At 36.9% G+C, this 21,133-nt stretch overlaps 1 protein-coding gene across 2 annotated transcripts; it reads left to right on the top strand.

Annotated features, from left to right (window-relative positions):
- Positions 1-13,970: 13,970 nt before the first annotated feature.
- On the top strand, positions 13,971-19,147 carry LOC130459667 (uncharacterized). Of its 2 annotated transcripts, none has more exons than XM_056827154.1 (4): positions 13,971-14,484; positions 14,580-14,841; positions 15,471-15,535; positions 17,650-19,147. In XM_056827154.1, exon 4 carries the CDS (start codon positions 17,657-17,659, stop codon positions 18,299-18,301), a length of 645 nt encoding a protein of 214 aa, XP_056683132.1. In that variant the 5' UTR covers positions 13,971-14,484; positions 14,580-14,841; positions 15,471-15,535; positions 17,650-17,656; the 3' UTR covers positions 18,302-19,147. The 2 variants fall into 2 exon arrangements, 1 of the variants encoding a protein (XP_056683132.1); XR_008919238.1 differs by lacking the exon at positions 17,650-19,147 and adding an exon at positions 16,531-16,766 and having other exon boundaries at positions 14,028-14,484.
- The last annotated feature ends 1,986 nt before the right edge of the window (positions 19,148-21,133 follow it).

The raw sequence follows: 21,133 nt of genomic DNA, 5'->3' as shown, positions 1-21,133 counted from the left end.
GGACAAGCGGAAGTGTTTGTTATCCCCTACTTAGCAGATTTTAGTAGTTTACTTATGCACAATATTTTGGTTGAACCAACGAGTGAAGTTCTGTCGTTGGTTTGGGTGGCATAGCCCGTTGCGGAAGTCCCCCCCCCCCCTTTTTTGATCCATTTCTTCGATCTGCACATCCAAGATCGATTCGATCCCCTTTCCTCTGTCTTTGAGCTGTCGGAAGCAATTTGGTTGATTAGTTGGTTGCTTGGTGCTCATTACGAGGCGTATTTGTATGTGTGTTTTTGGAGAAGGGAGGAGGCTTTTTACATGCTCTGGAACAGTCATTGAAACGTCAGACGATTCTACAATTATTGTGACTTCTGCCTGTTTGGTTTCTCACTCGGATGATGCTGGGGATCTCACATTGGCTAAAAATTTCAAGGTTGTGTTTTATTGATCCTTTCTGGTTTATGTTCTCTTTTTTTTACTCCTCTACCTTTCATACCTCTACAATGTGTATATTTCAGATTAAGGTGCGATTTGGAGATGAGGATCCTTGTGTTGCATCATTATTAGGATGTTGTTTGCATTACAATATTGCCTTTATCAAGATTGACAAAACTTGCGAAGGTTGGTCTTTGCCATTGAATGAAAGAGAGTGTCTCTCAAAGGGTAATGATGTGTTTGCCTTGGGTCGTCATTATCTATCGGGAAGCTGCATGGTTGCAGCCGGAAGAACTACAGTAAAAAAGAACCAGTTTGATTGTGCTGAAATTTTATACTCAAGTTGCAAGATCACAAAGGTACTCTCTGTTCTAATGAGATTTACTTTGATTAAACCGCCTTTTGTTCTGGTAACGGGAGTTACTCGAAAAATTCAATCACAATGAGCCAATACTATTGTTTCATCTTTTGTTTAAATGACCAGAGTTTATGAGATAAGAAAATAAAATGGTTTTGTGTCAATGCAGTTTCAGTTGATGTGACTAGAGTACTAGACATTGATAGGGAAAAAGTATAATGATTTACTTTATCAAATGTAATTAGATTAGTTTGAACATATTAATACGAAGTATATTATATCTATGACTATCAAAGTTGCTATGTTTTGGTTGTTCCTTTGGGTTTAGTTCTTGGCTTAGCTTTTAAAGATTTGTGGATTGTGACCTGAAATATTGAAGAATGTAAATAAGTTGCTCCCTCCCTCCATCTCATATATATTTTTTTTGGCAAATAAAATTTTATTACTTACCAAAGACAGATAAACAACCTAACACCAAAACTCCTAGGCTTAAGAAAAAAATCCCAAACTTCTAGGAAGACTTGGGACCAACTGAAGCCAAACTACATGAAGCACTGTTTCATTTTATCAGTGCTCCTACAAGATACATTAAACAAAATTCTATTTGCAACTACCTTACAATCATCTAGCTTATTGCTAAAATGTTTAGCATTTCTCTGCAACCATAAAGCATACACAGTTTCTATAAATGCCATGCTATACACTTTGTCGGCATCTTTCTTACTCCTGCTTTTCTTGGCAATCCATGAACTTCCTCCTGGAAACCCATGGGCTGCCTGTGTAGACCAACATTCTTCATTACTGAGCACCAGACCTGTTAGGTTATGATACATATGACAACTCATAAATCATGCGGAAAAACCATAAAGCCAGGAAAACATATTATTTACACATAATCATTTAGCATAGAATAGATGCATACATGTTGTAGCGTGCCTTCCCTAGCTGCGCCCGAACCGAACAAGAACAAGTCTTTAGGACTCCAAATGTCGTCCCTCCGTAGATAGTCCACAGTACGTCCAGATCCGCCTCAAGTTAGACCAACTAGAATCGCCCTTAAGGTGCTTGGGAATTTTCGGCTATGTGTTTGCAAGTGTATGGCTGATTTTTATTTCAAAAACTTACCCTTTGAATACTTCAATCGTACCCATAAATTGTGACCCTAGGCACCTATTTATAGGGGTATGGAAAAGGAATTGTAATCCTACTAGGATGTGGATTTGCTAGTTAGAATCTTATTAGGACTCCAAATAACAAAATCAATCTATTAGGATTAGGATTTAATCTTTGCACGAACTCTAATAGAATTAGGATTCCCGCACAAGCGTTGCACGAGCCGTGCACCTGCGCAAGCCTTGCGGCCCACGACAGGCGCACAACGCTTGCCCACGCTGCTGTGCTCTCGCGCGCGCGCGCCCTTGGCTGGGCCTGGTCAAGGCGTGCGTTGGTGCGTGCGGCTCGCTGGGCGATGGCCTGGCTTCGTGCTGGGCCTTCGTCTAGCGGGCCTCGTCCGATGCTAATTCGTACGATACGCTTCCGATTACATTCCTGATTCCGGAATTCATTTCCGATACGAACAATATTTAATATTTCCGATTCCGGAATTAATTTCCGTTTCGAACAAATATTTAATATTTCCGTTTCCGGAATTATTTTCCGATTCCGATAATATTTCCGATTCTGACAATATTTCCGTTCCCGGCAATATTTCCGATTCCGGCAATATTTCCATTTCCGATAATATTTTCCGATACGTACCATGTTTCCGTTTCCGGCAACATCTACGACTTGGATAATATTTATATTTCCGATACGATCCATATTTCCGTTTCCGGCAATATCATCGTTTCCGGAGTATTCATTTCTTGCTTGTGACGATCTCAGCTCCCACTGAAACCAAGATCCGTCGATTCCGAATATCCATAGATGGAGTATTTAATGCCATTAAATACTTGATCCGTTTACGTACTATTTGTGTGACCCTACAGGTTCAGTCAAGAGTAAGCTGTGGATTAATATCATTAATTCCACTTGAACTGAAGCGGCCTCTAGCTAGGCATTCAGCTCACTTGATCTCACTGAATTATTAACTTGTTAATTAATACTGAACCGCATTTATTAGACTTAACATTGAATGCAAACTTGGACCAAGGGCATTATTTCCTTCAGTCTCCCACTTGTCCTTAGGGACAAGTGTGCATTTCCTAATTCCTTTGTCGCTCGATGCTTGCTCTTGAACATAAGGTAAGAGTTGTCATCCTTATTATGTCCAGAGGTGTTTCTCGGTTTCAGAGTTCAACTGATTAAATTAAGAGATAATCATAGCCTATGATTCATCCGAGCACGGCCATGCATTTCATAGTTTCTAGCTCTCCGAGTGGCCTTGTACAACTTTTAAGCATCTCATCCCGATTTATGGGAGGACAATCCCAATCTTGCGATCTTGAGATTAGACTTCGTTTGATAGGTGATTACCTGAGCGTTGCCTTTATAGCCTCCTTTTACGGTGCGACGGTTGGTCAACGTCAAAGTAACCAGTTCTCAAACAAGTAATCTCAAATCACTCAGGTATTGAGGATTTAGTGTCTAATAATTTTAATGAAATTTACTTATGACAGATTTTCATCTCTTACAGTAAAGTTTCATAGGTCTGTCCGATACTAGTATTCCCAAAGTAAGTATCTATGCAAATGATTATGACATTGCCATGTCCACATAGTTCAAGAAACAGAACTACTAGTCATCTTGCATTCTAGTCGTCTAACGTTTTCTATTCATCCAATTTTATAGAAAACTCCGACTAGGGACCATTTTCAACTTTTGACATTCAAGTTCACTTGATAGACATTTCTTAGTCACAGGACTGGTCCTGACAGTCTATCTTGAATATTTCGTCAAATTGAAGGGACTCATCATTTAATACTAAACCAAGATTAAATGGAATATGAAAATACATTTCATATATGATAAATGTTCAACCCCAATGTTTAACAACCATGGGCCTCAAACCCATCTTTAAAACAGTTCATGGAATTTCAAAGCTATGCTTGATTTCCAGTGCTACAACGTGAGTGTTGCTTCTCACTTGTTGCATAGGTTTAGTTATCATGCTTTGCCAATCTTAATATCCTTTTTATCGAATGTTCTTCGAGATATGATGATAAGATCTTTTGAGTATGTTTATTTTGTGATCTAGTCTTTCTTGCTACATTAGTGGTACTACGCATTTTGAAATGAAGAACCATTAAGTCAACAGACATGTGATCTTCCCAAGTTCAATGAAGAACTCATTAATATAAACAACTCTGTTTTATTGTTTCTTAGGCAATAAGTACTTTTACTTCAACTGTTTAGGTTGCTAGTGATGCTTTGTTTGGATTTACTTATCCAAGCAGTTCACAGATATGTGGAAGACTTTCCAGCTGTATCTTTGGAACATAGAAATTAATATTTTAATTTCCCACGCAACAACTCATGGTCTCCAACCCATGTTGCCATTTCAAAACACGATGCTCTATAGCTCGTCCTTATCAATGGTTAACTCCAAGGGAATCTTGCTTGATCCTTTTCCAGTGTTTATGCGTGTAGCATCAATATTTAGCATATCTTTATTTCCTTGAATCAAGAATTATTCCTATGTACCTTTTCAAGTACCATAAGTATTCTTGATCTCAATCTAGTTGATCTTCACTTAGATCAATAGAGATTGGTATATGTTCGTCATGCCTAAAGTCATACGATACATTTTTGGCGATCCTCATATTATATCATACATGATAAATTCTTTTGCAGAATAATTCCCAATTGAATTCTATTCATGTAACTTTAGCTCATTCAATTTCAGTAGATACTGAATCCAGCTAAATTCTTTAACATATAATATAGGTTAAGAATCTCACTTAGATCCTTTGATGTTTAATTTAGTAAATGCTTATACATAGTTCAAACATTCTTTACTTAGATTTATTCATATGGGTCGAATTGTTAGGTTATGATACATATGACAATTCATAAATCATGCGGAAAAACCATAAAGCCAGGAAAACATATTATTTACACATAATCATTTAGCATAGTTTAGATGCATACACTTTGTTGCGTGCCTTCCCTAGCTGCGCCCGAACCGAACAAGAACAAGTCTTTAGGACTCCAAGTGTCGTCCACAGCACGTCCGGATCCGCCTTAAGCTTGACCAACTAGGATCGCCCTTAAGGTACTTAGAATTTTCGGCTAGTATAGGCAATTGTATGACTGAATTTTTGCTCTCAAAAATCACTTTGAATACTTGAATACTCTATACAAAATAATGACCCTAGGCCTTTATTTATAGAGGTATGGAAAGGGAATCGTAATCCTATTAGGATACGAATTAATTAAACTAGAATCCAAATAGAATTCTTATTTTAATTAATTCATCCATTTAGTTTTAGGAAATTAATCATTAGTTGAAACCTGATTGCTTTAGGATTCGTATAGCACACAAACACACACGCACGCACAGTAGCCCACGAGGGGCGCCATGCGCGCGCGCGCAGCCCGCGAGCTCGCAGCCCACTGCCACAAGCCCACATGCTGCCGCAGCCTTGGCGCGCGCTGGGCCTGCCTTGCGGTGGGCCTGGCGCAGCCTTGGCTGGTGCGTTTGTGGCGCGCTGGCTTGCTGGGCGATGGCCCGACTTCGTGTTGGGCCTTCCTCTGGCAGGCCTCGTCCGATGCTAATTCGTACGATACGCTTCCAATTAATTTCCCGATTCCGGAATTCATTTCCGATACGAACAATATTTAATATTTCCGATTCCGGAATTAATTTCCGTTTCGAACAAATATTTAATATTTCCGTTTCCGGAATTATTTTCCGATTCCGATAATATTTCCGATTCTGACAATATTTCCGTTTCCGGCAATATTTCCGATTCCGGCAATATTTCCATTTCCGATAATATTTTCCGATACGTACCATGTTTCCGTTTCCGGCAACATTTACGACTTGGATAATATTCATATTTCCGATACGATCCATATTTCCGTTTCCGGCAATATCATCGTTTCCGGAGCATTCATTTCTTGCCTGTGACGATCTCAGCTCCCACTGAAACCAAGATCCGTCGATTCCGAATATCCATAGATGGAGTATTTAATGCCATTAAATACTTGATCCGTTTACGTACTATTTGTGTGACCCTACGGGTTCAGTCAAGAGTAAGATGTGGATTAATATCATTAATTCCACTTGAACTGAAGCGGCCTCTAGCTAGGCATTCAGCTCACTTGATCTCACTGAATTATTAACTTGTTAATTAATACTGAACCGCATTTATTAGACTTAATATTATATGCATACTTGGACCAAGGGCACTATTTCCTTCAGTCTCCCACTTGTCCTTAGGGACAAGTGTGCATTTCCTAATTCCTTTGTCGCTCGATGCTTGCTCTTGAACATAAGGTAAGAGTTGTCATCGTTATTATGTCCAGAGGTGTTCCTCGGTTTCAGAGTTCAACTGATCAAATAAACAGATAATCATAGCCTATGATTCATCCGAGCACGGCCATGCATTTCACAGTTTCTAGCTCTCCGAGTGGCCTTGTACAACTTTTAAGCATCTCATCCCGATTTATGGGAGGACAATCTCAATCTTGCGATCTTGAGATTAGACTTCGTTTGATAGGTGATTACCTGATCGTTGCCTTTATAGCCTCCTTTTACGGTGCGACGGTTGGTCAACGTCAAAGCAACCAGTTCTCAAACAAGTAATCTCAAATCACTCAGGTATTGAGGATTTAGTGTCTAATAATTTTAATGAAATTTACTTATGACAGATTTGCATCTCTTACAGTAAAGTTTCATAGGTCTTGTCCGATACTAGTCTTCCCAAAGTAAGTATCTATGCAAATGATTATGACATTGCCATGTCCACATAGTTCAAGAAACAGAACAACTCTGTTTTATTGTTTCTTTAACAACTCTGTTTTATTGTTTCTTAGGCAATAAGTACTTTTACTTCAACTGTTTAGGTTGCTAGTGATGCTTTGTTTGGATTTACTTATCCAAGCAGTTCACAGATATGTGGAAGACTTTCCAGCTGTATCTTTGGAACATAGAAATTAATATTTTAATTTCCCACGCAACTACTCATGATCTCCAACCCATGTTGCCATTTCAAAACACGATGCTCTATAGCTCGTCCTTATCAATGGTTAACTCCAAGGGAATCTTGCTTGATCCTTTGCCAGTGTTTATGCGTGTAGCATCAATATTTAGCACATCTTTATTTCCTTGAATCAAGAACTATTCCTATGTACCCTTTTAAGTACCATAAGTATTCTTGATCTCAATCTAGTTGATCTTTACTTAGATCAATAGAGATTGGTATATGTTCGTCATGCCTAAAGTCATACGATACATTTTTGGCGATCCTCATATTATATCATACATGATAAATTCTTTTGCAGAATAATTCTCAATTGAATTGTATTCATGTAACTTTAGCTCATTCAATTTCAGTAGATACTGAATCCAGCTAAATTCTTTGACATATAATATAGGTTAAGAATCTCACTTAGATCCTTTGATGTTTTAACTTAGTAAATGCTTATACATAGTTCAAACATTCTTTACTCAGATTTATTCATATGGGTCGAATATCTCAAATGGAGTCTTTCGTGTTTGATTTAGTAAATGCCATTACTTAATCCAAAACAATATTATAAGATCTTTGTAAATAGATCTTAATACCCAGTATGTACTAAGTTTCGCCATGGTCCATTATTGATGAATAATTTCAAATCTAAGTCATTAGCATTTGAATGTTATTTCACAATAGAGAGATATGTGTATGATACACATAGGACCAATTAAGTTTTACGTACTCCCACTAAACTTCTTATATATCTATAAGAATTATGTACGTTTTATGAAACTAAAATACTTATTAGCTTCACTAAAATACAATTCCAATTCCCAATTGCTTGCTTAAATCTGTACTTAGATTCTATAAGCTAGCTTTCTTTTTCAAGCATTTATTTGGATCCACAAATCCTATGACATGCCATGTACATAGTTTTCTTCCAACATTTGATTGAGGAATACGTTTTGTCATCCAATTGTCATATGTACCAATATGCAATCATTGCTTGAGTTATAGACTTGAGCATTACGATTATGCATGAGGTTTCAACACAATCCATGCCATGAATTTGCTTGTAACCTTTAGCAACTAATCTAGCTTTGTGTGTGAACACAATTCCATGTTTGATGGTTTTTATCCTTAAAACAAACTTGCAACCAATAGGTGTGAAACTATTCTTGCAAATCAACAAAATTTCAATTTTGTCATCAAAACATTGGTTATGTTTTATGGCCTTTAACCATCTAAAACATTTGAGTCTATATATGGCCAATAACCATTTTAGGGAATCTGGGTTTCGTCATAGCTTTCTTACAGGTCACAAACTCATTAATAGTTTGACTGCAAGTTGTAGGTTTCTTTACTATCTAATAGAAGAATTGCATAGCTTCAGTGACCTAAACTCCATGTTTCTTCACTATCTAATAGAAGAATCTCATAGTTTCAGTGACTTGAACTCTATGCCTACTTGGGTATAGAACATCAAACAATAGAATATCAATAGCCACTTGAAAGTCCTTTGAATATTTTGTTCTCCTTGAAGCACTTGTAAAGTCTTCTAAGAGATGAAGGAAATAATGCCCTTGGTCCAAGTATGCATTCTATGATAAGTCTAATAAATGCGGTTCAGTATTAATTAACAAGTTAATAATTCAGTGAGATCAAGTGAGCTGAATGCCTAGCTAGAGGCCGCTTCAGTTCAAGTGGAATTAATGATATTAATCCACAGCTTACTCTTGACTGAACCCGTAGGGTCACACAAATAGTACGTAAACGGATCAAGTATTTAATGGCATTAAATACTCCATCTATGAATATTCGGAATCGACGGATCTTGGTTTCAGTGGGAGCTGAGATCGTCACAAGCAAGAAATGAATACTCCAGAAACGATGATATTGCCGGAAACGGAAATATTGATCGTATCGGAAATATAAATATTATCCAAGTCGTAGATGTTGCCGGAAACGGAAACATGGTACGTATCGGAAAATATTATCGGAAATGGAAATATTGCCAGAATCGGAAATATTGCCGGAAACGGAAATATTGTCAGAATCGGAAATATTATCGGAATCGGAAAATAATTCCGGAAACGGAAATATTAAATATTTGTTCGAAACGGAAATTAATTCCGGAATCGGAAATATTAAATATTGTTCGTATTGGAAATGAATTCCGGAATCGGAAATTTAATCGGAAGCGTATCGTACGAATAAGCATCGGACGAGGCCTGCCGGACGAGGGCCCAGCACGAAGCCAGGCCATCGCCCAGCAAGCCAAGCGCGCCACACGAACAGCCAAGGCCACGCCAGGCCCAGCGCAAGGCCAGGCCCAGCAGGCCGTGGCAGCGCGCGCAGCACGCGCAAGAGCTACGAGGGCTTGTAGCTCGCGTAGGCCTCGCTGCGTGGGCTGCTGCTCGCACGCACGCGCATGGGCGGCCCATCGTGGCTGCCGTGTGTGTGTGCGTAAGTGTTTGTGTTCATGCACGATTCCTAAAACATGCAGAGTTCGGTTAATGATTAAATTCCTAATTCTATTAGATAAATTAATTAAATTAGAGTTCTTGTAGGATTCTAGGTTTAATTAATTTGTATCTGAATAGGATTCCAATTCCCTTTCCATACCCCTATAAATATGTGGCCTGGGTTCACAATTTATGACGAGTTTCAAAGTATTCAAAGTGAGTTTTTGAGAGAAAAATTCAATCACACATCTTGCTCAAAAGTGCCGAAAATTCTAGTACCTTAAGGGCGATTCTAGTTGGTCAATCTTAAGGCGGATCCGGACGTGCTGTGGACTATCTACGGAGGGACGACACTTGGAGTCCTAAAGACTTGTTCTTGCTCGGTTCGGGCGCAGCTAGGGAGGGCACACAACAAAGAGTATGCATCTAAATTATGCTATATGATTATGTGTAAATAATATGTAATCCTGGGTTAATGGTTGTTTCCGCATGATTTATGTAATATCATATGTATCATAACCTAACAGTGGTATCACGAGCCCCTTATTATTTTCATAATCTAATTTGCATAAACATGGTTAAATATTACAAATTTGCAAGAATTAAAAGGGGTGATTAATTTTCGTAATTGTTAACTAATTGCAAATTGCGTTTATTTAATTATACGTACGCAGTTTTTCGGCAGTTTCTTCGTTACTCATCCAAATCGAGTGATTTTTGTGTCAATTCCGCATGTAAAAGGCATTCTAAAATTTTGACAAAAACAGTATTTTCTGCCGAACCCAGAATTCTCAAATTCGAAGCCTAACTATGACTTTTCGAAGGTTTTAGTTTTTCGAATGCAAAATTTCGTAAATTTAAGATGTTAAATTAAATATTTGCGATTCTTGTTGATAAATCTTGAATTTTTGATTGACCTACTGTATATGTTTAACAAGTTTGAATGCCTAGCCTTGTTAATTATGCAATCTAATTTGTAATTATGATTAATTTGTTGAAAATTAGAATAATTTAGAATTAATTTGATTTTCATAATTAATTATAATTTAATTAGAAACCTATGATTAAAAACCACCATAAAAATTGTAAATTTATGATAAATTTTAAATTTTTATGACCTAGACTTGAATCCATGACAATCGGAAATCAATTGGATAAAAAAATTTCGATTTTTCGCCCTAAAATTATGAAATTAATATTATTTATTAATTTGTCATTAATTTTAAATATAAATTTTAAATTTTTTATGCGATTCGTTCATAAAACTTGCACGCACAAAGCAATGGACGCTTCGTGTTACCCTTAAGGGGTGTTGTATAGTGCGGGCATGCGACGACGAGCAAGGGAGCTCGTCGCCCGTGCGGCACGAATGCAATGAGCAAGGGCGTAGTGCACGAGCACAAGGCAGCAGCCCTGCCTTGTGTCGTGGGCCACGAGCTATGAACAAATGGGCATGGGCGAAAGGCAAGCCAAGGCAGTCGCGTGTGGGCAGCAAGCGAGCTGCGCCACAACGCGCACTGCCTCGCGCAAGAGCGCGCAGCCTCGCGCGCAGCGAGCGCAAGCTCGCGTGCCACGAGCGCTGCGCCCAGCGTTGCTCGCGCGCACAGCGAGCGATGTCGCGCGCCCAGCGAGCGATGGCTCGCGCGCACAGCGAGCGCTGGCGAGCGCGCACTGCGAGCGATGGCTCGCGTGCGACGAGCGCTGGCGCGCGCGCAGCGAGCACCACAGCGTGCGATGGCTTGCGATTGGTAGAGCAGCAGCTATGCGACGAGCGCATGGGCTGCGCGCATATGGCCAGCAATGGCTGTATGCGTGCGGCCCATGGGCGTGCAATGCGTAGGGTGTTTGCGTTACGATTAGATCGTTTTGAATGTTTAATTTGAAAATTTCAGTTCACGTAATTTTAATTAATTTTAAAATTAATAATTTAAATTATTTTCTTGGATTTTAATTTTGAATATTGTAATTATAATAAATGTTATTTATTGTAATTATTTTACTAAAATTAAAATCATGAATTAATTTAAATAACGACTGAAATTAAATTAAACTTTTTGGATTCAATTATAAATTTATATGAGCTTTAAATTTTAATTAAATTTGTATGTTTCCGGTTAGACTAGAAATACATTTTTATGTTTAAAATTAGTAAAGCATATGAATTTATTGGTTTAAGTGGGAGCGCTTTTTAGTCATAAACTCTTGATTAGGTCTACAAATCCTTAAGGTTAAAACAACTTGATTAGAATTAATAAGGACTGAATAATTGGTAGATTATTGGTGCCCTTGATTAATTGCTGCAAATATTTACGTGATGCATAATGTGTTTTACTAACCAGCTATGTGGGCCATTCATGATAATGAATGGGTGAATGGTATATATTGTATATGTACTGTTTTGCAGGTTATGAAGTGACTAGTATGGCCCAAATAGGATAGAAAATATGGTCTGCGTACCATTAATTTGAATGTAATTGGTCTAAAGTACCAAAGTTGTTTTTCAATTCAAATATGGTCTGCGTACCATCAAATAGTTGTAATTAGTTATAGCCTATCCTATTTGAAGAAAATGGTGCCTCCCACGGAGATTTTCAAGACGGACTTTGAAGTCAAAGCTTCAAGATGAAGTCGGGCCATACTAGATCACATTTATCTTATGCATGTTTAAGTTATTTATTGCTTTTAAATATGTCTTAAAATGCATGAGATCAAAAGCTTGATTATGTTGCATGATTAAGGATTTTAGTTCACTTAAAATCTAACCAACATAGTAAGAGCCTTAAGTTCCAAACTTAAAAATTGAGTTAAAAGGTGCCATGCCAAAATATACACTTGCTTGGGTATCCTTTACATCAATCTAGTAATAGTTTTCGCTCAGCGAGGTGTTACTTATTGGTCCTAAAGGGGCAAGGTACACAAATAATTGTGAGTACATGTTAGTTTTGGTGAAACTCAACGATATAAGTAAGGAGTCCTTTTATGTCGTGGCAAAATCGATAGGTTTACCTAATAAGTTCTTAGACGTACCTATCAACCAAGAATAGTTTCTAGACTATTAGCAAAAGGCTTTTGCTTACCTAAGATGTTCTAGGATTATGTCGACAAACTGTGCTTATTTCTTCAATGATTTTAGGATCTTGGAATCATTTTATTCACACCTGCCGGAACACATAACTTGAATAAAATGCTTAATAAACATTGAATTATGCATGTATGCTAGAATTTAAGTTTATTAAGAGAAACTGTGAATGGTTATTTATTTGTTTATTCTTTTCAATTGTAGTTTTAATATGGCAAACAACAATCAAAACATCATCATGGGTTCTGAGCTTATGGTCAAGCTGAACCTGACAAATTTTCTTGAATGGGAAGCTAAGCTAGTTGAAATAGTCAAACTCAATGGACTTGAGTATGTACTGTCACATCCCATGCCAAGCTACTATGCCAGAGACATGACCCCTGAGAGATTTTACGCCTGGGATGCGGATCTCAAAAAGGTTATGAGTCTCATGCTGAACAATATCCCTGATGATTGGGCTAAAAGGTTTGTAGCCTATGAACCTTTTACGCTCATCAAGAATCTGAGGGATATCTGTCGTGGAAGTACGGGGGACAGGGACCTGAACGTCCATGAGTTGATTGAATCAATGTCTGGTCTAAAGGTTAGTTCTCCCAACAGGTGTTATAGGATGGAGGTCCAAGAAACACATGTTCAGCTCCTTCGCACTAAACAGAGGGTAGGCGTCCCACTGAGGTTCCATGTGGATCTTATGTGTTCATACTTTGATCGCCTAAGTCTACTAGGAACACCAATAAGCGAAAGGATGGCAGTCTCTGTCTTGCTCAATTCACTACACAGTGGGTTTGGTCGCTTCAAGCAACTATACCTAAGTGAACCAAGAGAAGAAACAGTTGCAGAATTTGTTCACCTTGTCAGAAAGGCTGAAATAATACTGGACTGTGAAGCCAAAGATTTACTCAAGGCTAGAAAGAGACCGTTCAAGAAAGGTGGAAAGTCCAAGGGCAATGCTAAATCAAAGCAGGACAAGTCCACATCAAGCTGTCTTTATTGTAATGGAATAGGCCATTACAAAAGAGAATGTCCAAAGCTAAAGGAAGATCAGAAGAACGGAACAGTCGTTCCATCTTCAGGTATTTTCGTTATAGACTGTATACTTGCTAATTCAACTTCTTGGGTATTAGATACAGGTTGTGGCTCACACTTATGTTCCAATCCACAGGGACTAAGAAGAAGTAGAAAGTTAAGCAAGGGTGAAGTCGACCTACGAGTGGGAAATGGAGCACGGATTGCTGCATTAGCTGTAGGAACTTACTATTTGTCGTTGCCCTCCGGGCTAGTTTTGGAACTGGAAGAATGTTTCCATGTTCCAAGTCTTACTAAAAACATCATTTCAGTTTCTTGCTTAGATGCTAAGGGATTTTCCTTTTTAATAAAAGACAATAGTTGTTCGTTTTATTTTAAAGAGATGTTTTATGGATCTGCTAGATTAGTCAATGGACTTTATTTATTAGATCACGACAAACAAGTATATAACATGTAATCCCCCGTAAATTTATAAATTTTATTAATATATATTAACGTACATTATTTATATTTAAATAGAATTTATGAATTTTAAGTAATAAATATATAATTAACGTATATTTATTTTATTTAATTACGTTCTAAATATTTAACGATTTGAGAACTTTATTATATATTTAATGTATATTTAATTTTATTTAAATATATCCTAAATATTTTAACGGTTTGCGCAATCAAGAATAATTTTAGAATTTTATGTTGAAAAGAATTTGAATTACGAAATACATTGGAATTTGGAAAATAATCATAACCGGTTTTGGAAGTTTAAATGCAAACTTAAATCTAATCCTAGCCCAAATTGGCAAAGCCCAATACAATGAACCCATAACCTTCCTATACTCCTATTCCACGTGAAAACAAAAGAAAAACAAACCCTTCCCTCTCAACCACCATTCACGTAAATTGCAAACCCTCCTCCTTTCTCACATTGCTTCCCCTTACTGCTACAACTCACGCCGCCAGCTGCCGGCCACCTACAACCGCCGGACCACCGCCAGCTTCCTCTTCCGTTCGGTAATTTCGTCTTCCTCCCTCTCCCTCTTCTTCTTGCTTCTCCTTCGTTCTTACTCTTCCCCTCTTTCTCACTTGCTGCTCTGTGTTCGAACCAGCAACCACCAGCCCAGCACCACCGCAGTCACCGTCGGCTCGTCGCTAACCTCTTTCCGCCACCCCTGCTCGCCGCCGCGCAACCCTATCGCCGACCAGCACGTTCTCTCTCCACTCTGTTTCGTCACTACTCCACGCGGGCCATCACCACCTTCGGCAACCAGCCCAACCGCAACCTCCACCGCGCCCAGCCGCGTCTCCTAGCTCGCCACCACTGCCGTGCCTGCACCACCGCCGGCCAGCACTCTCCTTCCTCTCCTTTTGGTTATTTCTTAAACCCTAAGTTATTTAAATATTTTAATTAAGTTTATTAATTTGAATTTATGTTCTTGAATTTAAATTATGTTCTTGAATCTAAATTATATGTTTTTATGATTTAACTAGAATTTTCAGATTTACATATTATGTTTAAATAATGAATTTAATAACGTTTTAATAATTTAAATTGCGTTTCTTGAATTTAAATTATAGGCTTTATGATTTAATTGTGGATTTCAGAATTTTAGGTTTGCATAATTAAATTATTAATTTTCAGATTAGGTAATTGAAATGAAATAATGATTTTAATTATTAAAGTGTGAATTTTTAAGGTTTTTAATGATTTAAATCATAATAGAATGGTTATATATTATTAAAGCTATTATTTTTATGATTTTAAGAACATTGATTATGCTTTAGAGTAGTTTGGAATTAGTTTATATTGCCGGAAATTAAAGTATGATGTTTGTAAAGAGTTTTCAACGAATTTCAATCACTAATTCAATAATTATGATGCTAGGAAATCAGATGTTCAAGTTTAACGTTAGGGAAGGTTCTGAATATGTTTAGGATGTATTTAGAATGCTTTATTATGGTTGCGAAAATTGATTGGGAATATGTGTTGGTTGTGTTAGGCGAAGAATTCTCTTTAGGCGACTTTTGAAAGTGTTAAAGTGGTCTATCAGTTTGTTTACACAAGGTACGTACATACCTGCGTGCTTGGAATGTGTGCTAATTGTTGAAATCATGTTGATATTATTGTTGAACTTGGTGATGTTGATATTATAGACAAACTTGGTTATATGGAATGTGCATGTTTAATACTGTTGGACAAACTTATTGAACTTATTTTGCACTATAAGAACTGTAACATGTTAGTATGGATGTTTGATACAAACATGTTGGTTGGGAACACTAGATTATTCTATATGATTGGGTTGGATCAATTGGTTGTTGTTCCCTTTCTATCTTTTCACTACTTTATAAGGGCGGAGGACCTTGTTTAGTAAGTTGAAACTTTATGCCCATATACAGGGTCGCTCATGGTTAAAGGAAAGGTTGGTTAAGTTGGAATGAGTCTTGATTGATGCTTTTATGATCACTTACTTAATTCCAAGATAAAAACAGTTGTGAACAAATGTGAATTGTCTGTCTTATGTAATGGTTGAGTCATAACGAAATCTCAATTTGTAAATCATGTAAAGTGAAACTGAATAGCAATAGCTTTAGACTGTGCACGTCTGAAGTGACGGACAAACAGGAGTTGGGGTTCATGGTGGTAGCCCATGGCCTTTTCTGGGACCGGATTGATCACCGTGTCCTATTTTTATTTAAACGTTCCTCGATATCGCAGGTCACTGAGGTTACGGAGTCGCGCCCGTACCTCGTCTTCCTTAGTGAAGACTTCTGGATGGTCAACTCGGTCCATTGTCTATTTCAACTAAAATAATATTATTGCTAAAAGTCTAGCCTAGTCTAGTCTGGTCAAGTATGGTCGTCAAACTATCATGTTTTGTCTGCCCTTGTTTGTGTTCATTAGTATCATGTTAGGGTTGTTCGTTTAATAGAATCATGTTAGGATTATTATTGATTCAGTATGTAGTACTCAGCTTTGCTGATTACGTGCTTTTGCTTGTGCATGTTGATCATGGCTATGCCTTATTGATCCTGTGATGACCCAACTTTGGTGAGCAGTCTCTAAGGATCAATAAGCGTTGCCCATCTACAGGTTTGAAGATGATGCATCATTGGGATCGGGATTAGAGAGCTCGTAGTTATATTTGTTTTATTAAGTGATTTGGGTTGTTAACTTATATTTGGAAGTTGTCGTACTATTCGTATTTCCTTATTTCCGTTAATTGGTTTTGGACTTAGTATGTAATCGATTATTTATGAACCTAAAAGTTAGTTTTATGTTTTCCGCTGCAAAATTCTGAATAAGCCGTACGTTTTCACACGGGCGATAATGCCTTGATAATTCTCTATAGTTATATTTATAAAAGGGTTGTTTTAGAAAAAGGGAATTGTCGGGGTGTTACAAAGTGGTATCTAGAAGCTAAGGTTTTACTTTAATAAATTTTTAGGCGCCTAACTATCTAGTTATTTAAAATAAATTTCTTAAAAATCGAGATTCTACGTATTATAGTGTTCAAAAATTGGTACTTTTTTTTGGGGGGGAAGATCTCCTTTTATCTTGTTTGAAAGTATATAATATTTCTTATTTAAGTTCGAAATCAAATTATTTATTCGAATTAAATTGACTTTCGAAATTTTTATTCTTTTTCTTATTAATTATTATTCAAAAAAAAGGAGTACAATTTTTTTTTAGAAGTTCAATTTTTTTTTTAAAATTGTTTCAAGAGTTAGAATTCGTTATTTAAAAAAAAAAAAAAAAAAAAAAAAATATATATATATATATAAATCTTCTTCGAATTAATAACTTTATTTTCGAATTTATTCGCTACGCATTTCCTTAATTTATTTTACTTTATTTATTTTATATTTTTATTCTATGTTATAATTTAATTATATTATCGTCCTTTTAATTTGTTATTTAAACTATTTCAATGCTTTAGTTTATGAGAGATGGGTAGTATAAGAAAGGCATATAAGATAGAATTATATGTGCATTAGCAGCTAGTCAATGCTAGCATAAGAAATTGATTGTTATGTACGTGCGTATGCTAATTGTTTAATGTTACATTTAAATGTGCATAAAGAATTGTTTGCTTCCACCAAACTTATTGCATTATTGAACTTTGTTTATGATTTGGCTGGAAAATCGTTAGTGAGACTTTGAATTGTTTATTCCAGGAATAAAATGTTTCTTTCCAAGTATACTAACATAGGATCCTTCGAGAAACTTGATATAGAAACCCCTGATATTTACGTGAAGAAAATTGTGTTTGGATGTGAATATTATGCTAAAGTTCAAGGGCAACCTATCTTAATGAGAAAGGATATCATAGCAGCCACAATCATTAATTGCTTACCTAACAAATTTCCATACCTAGAACTCAAGGAAAAGTTTAAAGACATGCATTCTGATAATGGGACTCCAAACTTGACTAAGTATGGAACTTGGGATGGTAGATGGAAATATGATTCAGAAATTCTGACCACCATTATTGAAGCGGCAGAAAGTGGGTTTAGAGACGGTAAAATCGTAGGGAGTCATGTTGGGGATTCAGTTACAGAAGAACCTATGGGAATTAGTGTAAATAATGACCTAGAGGAAAATGATGTAGCTGTGGAGAATGAGAATGTAGGTGTTGAGGCAGAGTATCCTAACCCAGCGGCTCATGAGCCAACCATTGAGATCTCTAGTGATTTGGATGCAGAGCTCGAAAGTGAACAGGAGATGGCAAGTGAGCCTAATCAAGATGAAGACATGGGTGAAGATGCAAACCCTGAGGAAGACCCCGATGAAGACCCTGAAGAAGAGTTCGATAATCTTGAGATCTAAATTTCACTTCGCAAGTTTCAGGAGCAATGGATAGGCAAGAGGCCACAAATATTTTGAAGTCATAAATAGTTAATTTAACTCTTTTATGTTTTAGAGAATAAGTAGCGAAGCTACAATAGTTTAAAGTTAAAGTTTATTGAAGTTTGAAATGTTCTTTATTATTTTGAAGGATGTAATAAATATTTATGGAGTTAGCAATAAAAGTTAAAGTTTTCAAGGAATTGTTCTTTATTCTATTTTGAGGATTCCATAATACCCCAACCTTTAGGTAACACGTCATGGATTAATTTTCCATTGGTTGCATACTCAGTGTGAATTGTGGATCAATTTAATTGCCACAATAATATTAAATGATTTGAGTACATAAAGAAAGTGAGGGCCAATCTAGACCCTCATGACCAATATGATTCAAAAGGTTATGCCATATGTGCAGTGTGTGAATGTCTTTCGTGAATTATCGAGGATGATTATTTTTCAATGATTATTGCATCTTGTAGACGATCGTTGCACCTTCATAAACGATTGTCGTGCCTTCATAAATGATGTGTATTAATGTGAACATTGTTGGTTGAGGCGAACTTTATGGTCAATTCAAGTATTAAATTGTATGGGATAACGTATAGGTGATGTTTCAAACCTAAAGTAGAGTATACTAATTGCAGGCCGCGTTCTAGAATGGCCAACAATAATGACTTAGTTGTTGCTATTCGCCTCTTGGCGGAAAAGATGACCCCACCTTTTTAGAAAACCAGATTGGAGAGTTTGAGAAATTGTTTGGGGATTTGAATTGTCTTGAGAATATGAGAGTGGGTCAAGTTGTCATGTATTTGAAAGATGAAGCCGATTTACAGTGGAGAGAAAATGGGGTTAGACTTAGCGTTGTTGAGAGATTCAATTGGGATTCATTTGTTACCGTCTTAAGGAAAAAGTTTTATCCTCTTTTTATGAGAAAACAAAAGGCACAAGAATTCATAAACCTTAGGATGGGATTGGCTAAGTTTGTACAACGCTAAGATAGACGTACTGTGAAATTCAGAAAGTAAAATTAAGGAACCATATTGGAAGATTGACCTCATATAGATGTTTTGAGAAGACCAAGAACCTTTAGTTATTTCGGAAATGCAAGTGAGAAAATTGATGAATAGGGAGTGTGAACTATTTTTCCGTAGTGTGTTAGAGGTGAGTAAAGAAGTTGGAGTGAAAACCGAGGATGTTGCCATTATGAGCGGATTCATTGATGTGTTTCCGAGTGAAATTGCAAGTATGTTACCTGTTAGAGCCTTGAGTTCACTATAGACTTAGTTCCTGAAACGACGCCTATACCTAAAGCACCATGTAGAATGACACCTCCCGAAATGAGGGAATTAAGACACTATTGCAAGAGTTGTTTGGTCAAGGAATATATTTATTAAGTAGAAACATAAGAGTATGGAATTATGCATCGATTTTAGGGAACTAAACACCGTCAAGAATAAATATCATGTACCTAAGATAGATGACATATTGGATCAATTGAATTGGGCGAGTGTGTTCTCGAAAACTGATTTGTGTTTGAAGTACCACCCATTGAGAATAGCTGATAAGGGCCTAAGACCTCATTAGCATTCGTCATTGTCATTATGGGTTTAGAGTAATATATTTTGGGTTAACCCATGCACCTGCCATAAGTATGTATTTGATGGATAAGATTTTCCATGAATTCCGAATTAAGTTCATTATTATGTTATTGATGATATCCTGATTTATTCAAGGAATGAGAAAAATCATGACAAACACCTGAGGATTATTTGGAGACGCTTAGAAAGAATCTAGTTTTATTAAATGAAGTATACAAATCTTGAAGTCATATGTGTATAAGTGACACCGACAGAAAAGTGAAGGACTAAATTAATTGAGAACTATGTTACGTAAGGGAATAAATTTAAGAGAAGATTTGAGTGGTCCAGGATCGTTGGAAATCATTGTTGGCTGGAAAAGATGAAAAGAAATACATGAATTGGTGCAAGAGCTAAGAGTTAAGCCCAAAAGTTATACACCCATGAAAAGTGTAATGAGGTTCGGTATCAAGGAAAAGTTGAACAGAAGGAGTTTCTGTAGATCATGCTAAGATTCAAGCTGTGAGTGAGTGACCTACTCCAAAGAACGTGTCCGATACTTGAAGTTTTATAGGCCTAGATGACCATTATAGGAGGTTGTGAAAGACTTTTGGAAGAAAGCAAAACCAATGACCAACTTGTTGAAAAAGGAATCGAAATTCAAGTGAAGTGAGAAATGTGAGGAAACTTTCTAGATTTAGCTGTTGTCGCGTCAATTGAAACCTTATAAGGCTAATTACCAAACCCATGACCTAGAGTTAGCTGTTATGGTGTTATCTACGAATATTTGGAGACATTACCCTTATAGGGCAACATATAAGATCCTTACCGAGAACAAAAGTCTGAAATTTTGGCAATAAGGTCCAGGTGAATCTTGGGGACAACATTGAAAATGAATATTTCTTTCCGCCCTGCAACCAATAGACAGATTGAGATTACTAACGGAATTTATGTTGAAAACCTGTGTTATTGACTCTAAGGGTAATTGGGAAAGCCACCCAGGTTCGATTGAATTTTCGTGCATCAATAGTTACCATGCAAGCATTACGATGTCACCTGTTGAGGCATTGTGTGGAAAGAAGTGTAGAAATCCCACTTGCTATGATTTTAGTGGAAATATAGCTTTGGGGACATGATTCGTTGAAGTAGAAATATCCAAAGTCATTCCCTGGGGTGAGTTACGAGGGCGTAACTCGTTTTCTTTAAGGGGGTAGAATGCGATAGAAATTCGCGCTTT

Source organism: Spinacia oleracea, chromosome 4, assembly GCF_020520425.1.
Source record: "Spinacia oleracea cultivar Varoflay chromosome 4, BTI_SOV_V1, whole genome shotgun sequence".
Lineage (NCBI taxonomy): Eukaryota > Viridiplantae > Streptophyta > Magnoliopsida > Caryophyllales > Amaranthaceae > Spinacia > Spinacia oleracea.
This window is presented reverse-complemented; position numbering and strand designations above follow the sequence as displayed.